This window comes from Simochromis diagramma, unplaced genomic scaffold (genome assembly GCF_900408965.1).
Source record: "Simochromis diagramma unplaced genomic scaffold, fSimDia1.1 OVJJ01000590.1, whole genome shotgun sequence".
NCBI lineage: Eukaryota > Metazoa > Chordata > Actinopteri > Cichliformes > Cichlidae > Simochromis > Simochromis diagramma.
In genome coordinates this window covers 1,233,574-1,246,431 of record NW_024387057.1, presented here as the reverse complement: position 1 = coordinate 1,246,431, position 12,858 = coordinate 1,233,574, and the positions used below count along the sequence as shown (strand labels likewise).

Sequence of the window (12,858 nt, the reverse complement as noted above, 5' to 3'; positions counted from 1 at the left end):
AGAACTATTGTAGAGACACTGACACTGCCCTCAATATAATCTGTCGTGAATTTAGGAGTAGGGTACCCCTCCCCCACTTGAGCTGTGAAAGTAAAACAGAGAAGAGTTAATGCTGAGTGGAAATTCCCCAGAGGATGTTTTAAGGTGGGGGTCTCAACATTTGTAACTGTGGTCTGGAAGGGAGAGGAGTTTTATGACCTCTAGGGAGTTACCTACACCCACAGTGTTTTAACTGTCATGCACACACATCCACACACACACATTTATTCATGTGCACACAGTCACACACGAGCACTCATATAGGCACGCGGGAACGCGCACATGTAGGCATTTACAGGCACACACACACACACACAAGTAAAAGTATGTAAGGATAGTACTTAGTTTTATGGCACTTTGTGGAGGGTTTAGAGGGGGGGGGGGGGTCACTGATACAAAACTGCATGTAACAGACAAAGGAGTTGAGATCTGCAGAGGAGTTCCAGGGTCCTGTACATCTCCCTTCTAGAAGGTGTAATCAATAGGTATAATCAATAAGTGTGATCAATGAGTGTGAATTAATAAAAGCGTTGTGAATTGACTACTGAGTCCCCCGGTGTTCTTTCTGGAGGCCTGAGGAATCTACGAACCGGGTGAAACTGTGAAAAGGTTACAGTATTCTAATTTCACCGAAGTTTTCTAAACTCAAACTTAATATTACTTACCGGGACACTTGTTCTCTCCTCATTTTCTTTCGCCGAAAATTTTTTTCTGCGGTGCTGTCTTTCATGCTTGGCTCTCCTTCCTTTGCTAACATGATGCTCATACTGCACAAGCCGATGCCGCACTTTCATACTCTCATATATCACCTTCACTGTGAAAACATAATCGTACATTCGATATTTGATTGAATATTATTGTTTTAGCTTCGGGGTGGCACCTGGGGTGGCCAGTCTGGTTTGGGGGGGGGGGGGGGGGGGCTGGACACGCTGGACACGCCACTGGGAATTTTAGCACCTTAATCAACCTAATATAAATGTCAGTGGACTCACGCAGGTACAGAGAGAACATACAAACTCCAGCCATGGTTCAAACCAGGAACTTTCCTGCTGTGTGCTAACCACTATACATCTCATAAAAGCACGTTTAACATTTTAGCAAAAGCTTTAATATTAGAAAAGGAAACTTCCATGACTCACCACCTCAGGACGCTGCAGCACAAACTTAGTGTGACCAAGTGGTCGGCGGGGTTAGATTAAAAAAAAGATTAAAAACGATAACGCCACCTAGGGGAATTTCACCCCCAGGAAATATATTTTTAAGAAAAATAGATAAAAGCGAATAAAAGAGGTCGCACAGATTCAAGGATACACCAATGCAGGTTTGCTCCAATATGAATTCAGTTTTATTTATAGTTAAAGAAATAAAGAGTAAAATATTAAGAAAACGAAATGTAGCGTCGTTGTTGACAGTGTCCTAAAGTTACAATAAAACAATAATGGAACTGATTCTTACCAGCAGCTGTTGACCGAAAAGAAAATCACACAAAAAGAAAATCACTACAGCCCACCCGGTGCTGTACAAAGGAAAGTGTGAAAACGATCCACCACCTGAGGTCCCAGGGCCACTGGCACGTCCTCCGTTCACTGGAATAAAACACAGAACACGTTAAAAGAATAAAAGGACACTGAGCGTCAGGCTCGCTACATATCATAAACAACTAAAACTTCAATCTTTAAATCCGATCACAGAGGTGTGGTTGCAAGCAGCAATCCAGAATAAAATCGAATAAAACCAGGCGAACCAAAAAGAGAAGGTATGCCCAATTAATAAAGACAGTCCCACGGAAATAAAAATATGACACCAGACAGCTCCACTGAGGAGGAGCCCTCAAAAGCGACTAGGGAGGCGTCTCAATTCTCCAATTAAGGTCGGGCGATTCGCCACGGAGAGGTGAAGGCAGCAATCAAACCCTAAAACAAAGGATTAATATAAACTTAGCACTTCATGTAATTATTTCAAATTAAAAGCTCTAGTATTGTAATATGGCTTCTGTGCATCGCCTCTCTTCACCTCCTCCCTCGCTTCCTCCTTTTTCCATGTGTGTGTGAGGGTATGAATGGCAGAATACCTTTCTGTATACCTTTCAGAATACCTTTCTACCTTTCGGACAAATGTAGGCGTGTTTCCTCAGTTGTTTACCAAGTGTCAGGCTGATATTCCTGTTTCTAAACTACTCATCACCACCTGAAATAAATTACCAAATGCTCCTTTCATTCATTCGTTGCCAGATCCCTTCAGCTGATACTTTGGGAACAAGTCTAGCTAAGCAAACTAAACTCGTTGTGGAAATCTCTGTGTTTACTTCCCTGCTCAAAGTCCTCTGCTGTTAAACTAAAGATTAAAAATCGTTGATTTTTAACAAAGTAACCAACTGTAAAATAATTGCAAAAGTTGCTGTTTGAATTGATAAACATGTTGTTTTGTTTATAAATGCAGCTATTTAAAGTTATTCTCATGAATGTATTTATACTTAAACAATCTCTCAAACAGATCTATTTAATGTTATAGAACTAATAACTGGTTTACTATTAATTTTATATGTTTATTTACAGTATTTAACTTTAAGTTATTCTTTACCATCCATCCATCTTCTTTCTCTTTATCCGGGGCCGGATCGCGGGGTTATTCTTTACATTTTGGATAACTTAATATTTTTGAAATCGTATTAAGATTGCAAATAATTGCAAATTTGTTGTAATCTATATACACAGAAATTTACCTTTAAAATATTGTTCACTCCAACAAGAAGTTCATAGAGTTTTTTTCTATAGAAATATTACTAAATTCAAGCAGCTGGCAGCCAGTTCAGTCACCTGTTGCAAACAGACAGGTTGAGCTCATCGGCACAGAATAACTCAGGTTTATTGCAATGCGGTGCCGATTTGTATTTGGTTATGAATTGAACTGTGAATATTTACAAACCTTCAAAAGTCAGTCTAAGTTGAACTGTTTTTGCTTAGAGACAGGTTTCTTCCCACCAGGTGTCCCGTGAAATGTGCTTGCAATCAAAATGGTTACCCAGATTTTGAGCATGCATCTATCTATCTATCTATCTATCTATCTATCTATTGATAGATAGATAGATAGATAGATAGATAGATAGATAGATAAAATCAATAAGCTCCTCATTAGACAAACACAAATCATCACAATAGTCAGGCGTCATTATTAACATCATGTTTTGATGTTCAGTGTTTTCAGCATAATTTGAAAAAGAAAAGACACATACTTGCACAACAAGAAAAACTGTAAAATACCCTTTAAGGTTAACATTAGGTGTGTCTACTTGTAAATGAAAGGAGGAGGAACCTTACTGAAAGTAGACGATGAAAAAGGGTTTCAGTGCGCATTTTCATACAGAGCAGTGACACAAAAGGGAGTTAACTGTATCCAAATGTCTCCTTTTAGTTTAGAATATTAGGGAAAATGGATAAATACACACATCCCCTGTTTTTTGAAGTCAAAGGTCTCTCTGGCAATGATATTCAGGATATCTGGAGATACTTTCAGAGAGGAGAAGACTCTGGAGGTGGTGAGTGTGGAATTCCTGCAGAGGTTGAAGGCAACACCTATAAAATCTGTTTCAAGGACAAAGAAGGTATTTTTTTTATTTATGTAAACAAAAATATGTGTAAACAGTTTAAACTCATGCTAATACCTCTGTGACCATGTCCATATTCACAGGCCTGCATATAATCATGTTGAATGATGTTCACCATCTTAACTGAATATTAGAAGAGCTAAAAAAGCTAAAGAACAATATGCTGCCCTAAGTTACTTGCGATTCTTTGTTTCTTTCATTCTTGCAGTTACATTTTTAAATGTAAGATTTTGTCCGTGACATGTGGTGACTGAATTTAGCTGTTTTGACAGTTCAGGAGCGGGTTTTGCTGAGAAAGTTTCATGCCATCTCTATTTCTGGTGGAAAACAGTATTTAACAGTGAGCCAAGCAAGTTTACCTCCACAGACCCTCAATCAGTCAGCGACCACGCAGTCACAGGTAAGTTTTCTTTTTTCTTTTTCCTAAGGAAACCTTGCACTATGTACTGTCAGGTAATCTGACCTGACCAGTTTGGGTGGATTCCTGAAAGGTGCAGGCATTCAAAAAAGGCACCCAAAGCAAAATCCAAACATGAACCATGTCTGATTAATAGAAATGCAGTTTTATCCAACACTAAGATAATGAATCAGCACAGCTGGGAAACATGTACTCTGATTACATCTCTGAGTTTACTTATGATCAGTTTAGTTACGTTTTATTAGGTTCCCTTGAGTCTTTGTCCTCTGTGCTCCTCTCGGTGTGTCTCTGTTTATGTGTTCATGTGTTCTCCCCAGCCCATCTTGTCCTCTGTATGTGCTCCTTAGTTGTGTCCACATCTCGTCTCCCATTCTCACTGCCCTGTTCCCTTGTTAAGTCAGAGTGTCTTAGTCTGCCTTTTTCCCATTTTATTTTGACATGGTCTTTGTGCAGTGTGTTTAGTTTTGCTTCCTGGTGTCATGTTCGTTTGTATCAGTTTTGTTCCCCGTGTGTTTCCACTTCCCCTGGAAACCTCCTGTCTGTATATATTGTGTTTTCCCTCAACCTTTATTGTCGTGTCTGTTTTTTCCCCCATGGCTCTTCTGTGTTCCTTCCCAAGTTTACGAGGTTTAACCAGGCTTTTCTAGTAATGGGTAATTGTCTTGTTTTCTTAATTTCCCCAGTTCAGGCGATTGATCCTCTGTTTAGTTTATAATTTATGTTTTTCTCGTTCAGGATATCTGCCTAAATAAATGGCACGGTTTCAGTTAAATTCCAGTTCCCGTCTGTGCTCTGCGTTTCGGTCCTCACATAAACAATCCATGCAATTTGCCTTCACATATCGTGTCAGTTTCCTGCTCTTAGCTGACAGGAGTGGCACTCGGTGCAGTCTCCTGCTGGTTTACCCCATCTGCTTCAAGTGACGTGTTGTGTATTCGGAGATGCTCTTTTGCATACTTTAGTTGTGACAAATTATTTGAGTTATTGTTGCCTTCCTATCAGAGACTATTGCGCAGGAAAATTTCTGTAGATCAGCAATATTTGTACTAATTGTACTTAGTACAGTTAGTATCCACATATGTTGACTTGTTGATTTGTAAAAATGGAAATAAATAACAAAAATAAAATAAAACTGTCAAAAAACAACAAAAAACCTGTCATCTGCTACTGACCAAACGGCTTTTAATCATTGGCCTAAACTTTCATAATTAGTGAATCTGCAGACTCTATTTTACCAGAACCAAAGCATTTTAGAAAGTGGAAGCCTTCTATAAACTAAGCTAACTTACATTCACCTATAACTTGGATAGACGTTTGAAAAAGAACAACCAATTTGGTCAATAACACTCAGTCCATGTAAGTTTATCTCTTATGTTTAATGTTTATGTATTTTTTAAATGTAGAATTCTTATTGGTTTTCAAGCATAACCCGATAAATGTGTTTTTTTTGGTTCTTTCTCAGGCACCAACAAAAGTGATCACAAAACATCTCGAGAGGACATTTAACGTAGATATTTTCCTCCTGTATTATCTGAGAGACAAACCCAAGGCATTAAAAATTCTCCAGAAGCAGCTCTCTTATATCGGCTGCACGGTGGAATTAAAATTTGATGATGAAAATGTTGTAGTTAGAGGTGACAGTCAGAGTCAGCCAGGATGCCCTGCAGAGAAACAGGAGCTACAGCTGGATCAGATTTTCAGCCGTTTCAATGAGAACTATCTCTGCTATCATGTATTTGAGCCAAAAAAGATCAAGATGCTGCTGCAAGACTCCTCCCTTAAGATAGATGATATCAAAGTGTACAATGAGAATGGCTATGCTGTGGTTGTGGGAGAGGTCCATGCTGTGAAGGAGAAGATTGCAGATCTGGAAAACATCCAATACACCAAAAAAGAGCTGCCAATTGTGGAGAAGCAGTACAGGCTCATAGAAGAAGAGTTCAATCGAGAAATGTTCGCTAACTATCCAGATGTTAAAGTCGTCAGAGGTAGTGCCACAATCACTTTGGAGGGCCCTGACACAGATGTGCAGTCAGGAGCTGCAAAACTAGATGAACTGATTAAGAACATAAAGGAAAAAAGAGTCAAGTTCCCCACAGCTCTGCTAACCTTCATCAAAACCAGTGGAGCCATCTCCAAATACCAAGCTCGTTTCCAGCAGAGCCTCAGAAACCCTGTTTTCTTTGAGGTGGGTTCAGATCTGGTTCTGTCCAGTTTGTCCTCTGATGCTCTGAATGAGGCTGAGGCAGCAGTGATGAGAGAGCTCAAAGTGGCCACTGTAAAACTGCAGGGGGCTGCAGCAGTACCTCCAGATTTAGACAGAGTGAGGGAAATCCTGATGAAAGCAAAGAAAGAAGCAAACAGTTAGTGAGCTCAGAGTGGATGTGAGCTTCATGCCAGGAGTTACTGGAACTGCAATAACTAAAGTACGACTGGTGGGCTACAGTGAAGATGTTAACAAGCTCAATGAGGTCCTTCATGGTTTCCAAAAGAATGAAGTTGATATTCAAGAAGTGGTAAACTTGTCACATCCTGAACTGGTTGACTGCTTCGATAAATTGTTAGACCTGATTGGCATGAAGCAATGTAATGTGACCTTGGAAGCCTCACATGTTCCACATCCATGTGTATTCGTGAAGGGTCCTCGTTCTCTGGTTCAGAAAGTTCAGACAGACTTAGCCACGAGTCTAGCGCAGCTGTCAACTGATAAGGTGGTGTTAAATGGACCGGGGGTGCAATTGTACTTCCAGGAAGAAGGCAGACAAAACAAAGAGCTGTTGGAGAGATCCTGTCAGGTCATCATCAGGGAACAACAAGAAGTCTATTCTCAAAGTACCACAAGTGTGTTTGATCTTTACCCAGAGCCACTATACATTAACGTCATCAGCTCCAACCCAGACAGACTGGAAAGCAACACTGCCAGAAGTACACCAAACACAACAGCTGTTAACAAAACAAACCTGGAGATCAAGCTTAGCACTTTGGAAGATGAACAGGTTAAACAAATATATTCTAAACAATTTCACAATTTCTATTCAAGCAGCATGTGTCCCACATGTTAGTATTATTTCACATAATTTCTACAGGTGAATGTGGTGGTGGCCCCCATGGTATCCAAAAAGCTTACTTCCACTAAAGTTGGTAAATGTCTACTGAAAAAAGCAGGAAATCCATTGCAGAAGGTCTTTCATCTGATAGCTCGGAAGTGGACCCTTTCTGCTGGTAATGTTATGGTGGTTGATGCACCTCCGGCTCTGAGCTGCTCTAAGATCTTCTTCATTGAGTGTCTGCCATGGGATGGAGTTGATGGCCTCAGCATGCAGGTAAAGTAAAAACACAGTAAATTCATAAACATGTAAGAAAAACACAGTCATAAACCAGTAAATGGAAATGGTAAATCTCCTTACCCCTGAGACCAACGCATAGACAAATTTTTCCTGTTTTCTCCTTTGCAGACACTTGCTATTGGGCTAAAAAGGTGTTTGGAACTCTGTGTAGAGGAAGGCTGGTGTTCAATTGCCTTTCCAATCATTGGACCCGGGGTAGTTCTGAAATATCCCCAGAAAGAAGCCATTCAAGTGCTGACTGACAGCATTGACCAGTTTGGATTATCTGGGTCATGTGAATCTCTTCACAACATCTGTATTGTCATTAAACCAGACTATCAAGACTCTGAGGAGGTGACAGAGTTTGATCTTTTTCGATAGCTGTATACAGCAACCCTTTTTTAAAATTTTTATTTTCCACTATCAGTTACTGCAGTAGCAGGTCATAGTATTACTATATTACATTGTATTAAATACATATTACTCCCTGCTGAGAGTGATAGTAATATGGGTAGGAATGAAGGTGTTAGACAGTACCACCCGAGCTACTGGAGTAAAAATGAATGCAATTACAGTACATAAGCATGTTTCTGCTAAGGCTGTATCTCTGTTAAAAGGGAGCATCTCCCTTCTGCCATCTCCGAGCTCTTTCTCACGTATGATCATCTGTTTATTGTGTTTTTCTTGTAAATATTGCAACATAAAGCACAGATGATAATGATCACAACACAGAGGATATGTCATTTAACATTAGTTAGAACCAGAGAATCTCAGGACTTGTTACCAAAGTAAGGGCAAGTTTGCGTTTGTTCTTAGTTTTAAGTACTGTGCATTGTTTGTAGAAACATTTCTGGCAAGATGGTGCTTAAACCAAACATGTATCTACAGTGCTACCATGAGGTCTACAGACAGCTGAGCTTGAAGATCAAGCAGAGCGGTCAAGGTAAAACCAGAGCTGGTTGAACTGTTTTGATTCAGACAAAAATCTACCTTTGAAATGTTGTGTTTTTAACAAATATTTAACTGTTTCTACGGTTCAACAAGTGACATGGAGGTTGATATCAGAAATGTGAATCTTGTTGGCGTGTTTGTCTTTTCAGCCACCTTCAAGTCCCTCAAGAGTGACCTAACTGACATAACTGTGAAAGTCCGAGGTGGGGTTGAACTAGAAGTGGTTTTTGGTGACATTGTTAATGAGACTACAGATGTTGTGGTGAACTCAACTGACTTCACAAATTTTCAAGGTGAGAGCTTTTGAATCTAATCAACTGTTGGGTTTCAATCATGTTTCCTGGGAAAATGCACTTTAGCCTTATGCTGGTAAACCATCTAATATCCATGTCCTTGGTGGCCTAGCTAGGGTGAAAAATAGAGATACGTTTTTGGGTTCTGTTGGCTCTCCCCTTTTGATAGAATTTCAAAATGTATTTAAAATAAGAAAGCCTTTTACAGATAATACCAACTTTAATGCCAAAACAAGTGAGGCTTCATTTCAGATTCATCACTTTCCAGTTTGTAAATGCATTTAGCACATGGCTAAAATAAAACCAACTCTAAACCTAATACATTTCCATTGACCTGTAAGATGTTTAGGGCAAATTAGGTTTTATACATACTTTGAAAAAAAAAAAATCCCCTCTAGCCCCTGTTGGTGGTCGTTATCCTTCATGCTTGGCTCCTTTACCAGAGGCCTGAGAGCTTGAGGGTCCTATGTAGCTACTTTGCTGCTCCTAGGACTGCGCTCTTCTAGACAGAGATCTCGGATGTTGTTCCTTGGATCTGCTGGAGCCACTCGCCTAGCTTGGGGGCCACTGCACCAAGTGCTCTGTTTACCACTGGGACCACTGTTACGTGTACCCTCCACATCTTCTTTATTTCTTGGAACTTCTTCAGCTTTTCGTGTTCCTTCTTCCTGATGTTGTGTTGCTACGTGGAGGAAGATGGCCATCTTCCACTGCTTGTCCACCACCACTATGTCCAGTTGGTTTGCCATTTCCAGTTTGTCCATCTGTATCTGGAAGTCCCACAGGATCTTAGCACAGTCTTTCTCAACCCCCTATGGGGAGTCTTCCATTTTGACCTCATTTTGTCTCAGGGGCATTTTTGCACAGCCTGCACCTGGGGTTTTGCCTGATGTGGTAGACCCCAGCCTCTATGGATCTTATACTAATTCCTGTACTTATTCCTTAGCCTGGATTCCTTATTCCTTATGTACTTGTTCCTGTGCTGCCATGATTAGTGCCTCTGTGCTATCTTTTAGTCAAGCTTTATCTAGCCATTGGTAGGAATTCTGGATGTCAGCTATTTCCTCTATCTGCTGGTGCTACATACCGTGCAGGGGCTTGTCCTTCCATGATGCCTCCTTTTCTTGCTCCTCATTCTTGGGTTTCTACTGCTTGAGGTATTCACTGAGCACACAGTCAGTTGGGGCCATCTTCCTGATGTACTCATGGAAGTTTCTTGTCTCATCCTGGACCATGGTTCGGACAACAACTAGTCCCTGGCCTTCTCCCTCCTGCCTTCCTTCCTTCCAGAGGCTTCTATGTCCTCCATAGGCCAGCTTATTATCCCAGCAGGGCAGGGTGTAGGTTTTGATAATCGGGATCTTGTTCTTGCCATTTAGCTGATTCCTCAGGACTTGCTTTTCTCTGCGGGTACTTGGCAGTTGCAGCGTTCCTATCGGCCTCTTTGTGGTTCCCATTTGCCTGTGGGATTCCCAAGTACTTGTAGCTGTCCTCTATGTCTGCAATGTTTACTTCTGGTAGTGCGATCCCCTCCGTTCTGACTTCCTTCCTTCTCTTCGTTACCATCCGACTACTTTTCTCCAGCCCGAATGACATTCTGATGTCATTGCTGTATATCCTGGTGGTGTGGATCAGTGAATCGATGTCCCATTCAGTGAACCTTGATATCATCCATGTAGAGAAGGTGGCAGAAGATTGCTCCATTCCACAGTTGGTACCAGTCAAAAGTTTGGACACACCTACTCATTTAATGGTTTATCTTTATTTTTATGACTATTTATACTGTAGATTCTCACCGAAGGCATCAAAACTATGAATGAATACATGGGATTATGCAGTAAAAACATGGTGAAATAACTCAAAACATGTTTTATAATTTAGATTCTTCAAAATAGCCACCCCTTGCTTTGATTACTGCTTTGCACACTCTTGGCATTCTGTCGATGGGCTTCATGAGGTAGTCCCCTAAGATGGTTTTTAATCAGTCTTAAAGGAGTTCCCAGAGATGCTGAGAGCTTGATGACTCTTTCCCCCCCTCACTCTGCAGTCCATCTGATCCCAAACCAACTTGATTGGGTTTATGTCAGGTGACTGTGGAGGCCAGGCCATCTGCAGCAGCACTCCATCATTTTCCTTCTTGGTCAGATATCACTTACACAGCCTGGAGGTGTGTAACCAGATGGCATGGCATGTCGCTGCAGGATGCTGTGGTAGCCATGCTGGTTCAGTGTGCCTTCAGTTTTTAAATAAATCCCTAACAGTGTCACCATCAAAGCACCCCCACAGCGTCACACCTCCTTCTCCACGCTTCATGGTAGGAACCATGCATGTAGAGACCATCATTTCACCTTTTCTGAGTCACACAAAGACACAGCAGGTGGAACCAAAGATCTCAAATGTGGACTCATCAGACAAAAGCACAGATTTCCTTTGGTCTAATGTCCATTCCTTGTGTTTCTTGCTTTGCAGCGCTGTCAACAAAGCAAAGAGTAGCTACTTTGAGGAATCTAAAATATAAGATATGATTTTTATGAGTTATTTCATCAATGTTTTCTTTGCTACATAATTCCACATATCTTGCTTCATATATTTGATATCTTCAGTATGTATCTAATGTAGAAAGTAGTAAAAAAAAATATAAAAGTTATTATTATTGATCTACAGGTGGTGTATGCCAAAAAATCTTAACTATGGCTGGACCTCAGGTTGAGGCTGAACTCAGAAATGGTGAGAAGAATGGCTGAAGATACACATTTAAAATTGCAATATATTTCTGGCACACAGTTTGCAGCATCTTAATCATGTTTTTGTTGTGTCCGTGTAGCAAAAGTAAAGAAGGGAGATATTTTAAAAACCTCACCTGGAGGGTTCCCATGTAAAGCTATTTTACATGTGTGTGGAGAAAAAAATGTGAGTGTCATTGAGAAACAGCTGCTTTCTATCATTCAAACTTGTGAGTCTTCTGGATACAAGTCTGTGGCCATTCCTGCCATCTGTGCTGGTGAGTAGTGGGCAAGACATTAAAGATGCATAAGTGAACAGAAAACATATAAATGTTTTATTTGAATGGCTGTCCAGGATCTGGTGGTTTGGACCCCAACCACGTTGCATATGCCATCCTCCAAGGGGTTAAGACTGGTGCATCTTTCCGTCCTCTCCAGTGTCTCACCAACATTCGCCTTGTCCTCAACAAGTTCAGTGTTTTCCTGGCATTTAAAAAGCGAGCAATGCAGATGTTTCCATCTGCTGTTATCAACACAGGTAACAGCTGTTCCTCTTCCTCACGAGGCACCTTTTTCATTTTTGAACTATTTGTGACTGATTATAAATCATCTGTTTTACAGTTGTTGCACAAGCCACCCCAGTTATGAACATAGACCCAAGCATCCTTTCTACCAGCTCCAGAGTTCAACATTACATCTTCATGATTGTCGGACTATGCAGAAAAAATGTTGACAATGCCATTGCAAATCTCAAAAGTCTGTATCAGGCTGAGTGCACTACGCAAATCTTCAGGCAGGATGAACTTGCAGGCCTCACTCAAGATGATGTGAACCACTTAAAGCAGTTGACTGAGGTCCTGGGTGTGTATGTAGTGGAAGACCATTTTAATCCAGGCTGCTGGACTGTGAATGGGCTGAAAGATGGAGTCCATCAGGTGATGCAAGTGATTAGAAAATCTGCTACGTAAATATTTAGTCAAGCAAAATACTGAAAATCCACTTTTTTTCCTACATATCTGTGAGACAGAAGAGGTGTGTAATAAAATACAGATAGATATTAGGTTTTGGTAAAAGAAACAAAACAAAAAACAAAAACACACCCATACATTTGTTTATAGTGGTCTGAGTTTCTTGAATACCTCAAGTAGCTTAGCACCAACAGAAATGTGTGAAATGCACTCTGTTCCGCTGAGCACAGAAAAAAAATAACCAGCCACAACATTTATTTGTAAGTTTGTGATTACAGCAAATGTAAATGCCAAGGTTTTTGAATTTGTGAGCATGTCTGCTAATCAAAGCAAGAATAAACATCCTTCCTGGGATATTAACGCTCCTGCATGAATTTACTTTCTGTTTATTTTGACAAATTCACAGCTGCTATGTTATTGTTAACAGTACTGATGCAATTTCTAGTCTCAGTATGACATCTAATGGATGGTCTGCTAACACAGCAACATTACTGCAATATTGTTGCACAACTTATTTATCGCTTCAGTTTAGCCTT

General features: G+C 40.5%; 1 protein-coding gene across 1 annotated transcript; it reads left to right on the top strand.

Annotated features, from left to right (window-relative positions):
- The first annotated feature begins 3,173 nt into the window (after positions 1–3,173).
- LOC120741917 (protein mono-ADP-ribosyltransferase PARP14-like) lies at positions 3,174–12,690 on the top strand. The gene is made up of 11 exons (XM_040045027.1): positions 3,174–3,640; positions 3,916–4,043; positions 5,524–7,057; positions 7,148–7,384; positions 7,517–7,741; positions 8,276–8,330; positions 8,488–8,631; positions 11,296–11,358; positions 11,456–11,632; positions 11,710–11,892; positions 11,976–12,690. The coding sequence occupies exons 3-11, from the start codon at positions 6,455–6,457 to the stop codon at positions 12,320–12,322; spliced, it is 2,034 nt and encodes a 677-aa protein (XP_039900961.1). The 5' UTR covers positions 3,174–3,640; positions 3,916–4,043; positions 5,524–6,454; the 3' UTR covers positions 12,323–12,690.
- The last annotated feature ends 168 nt before the right edge of the window (positions 12,691–12,858 follow it).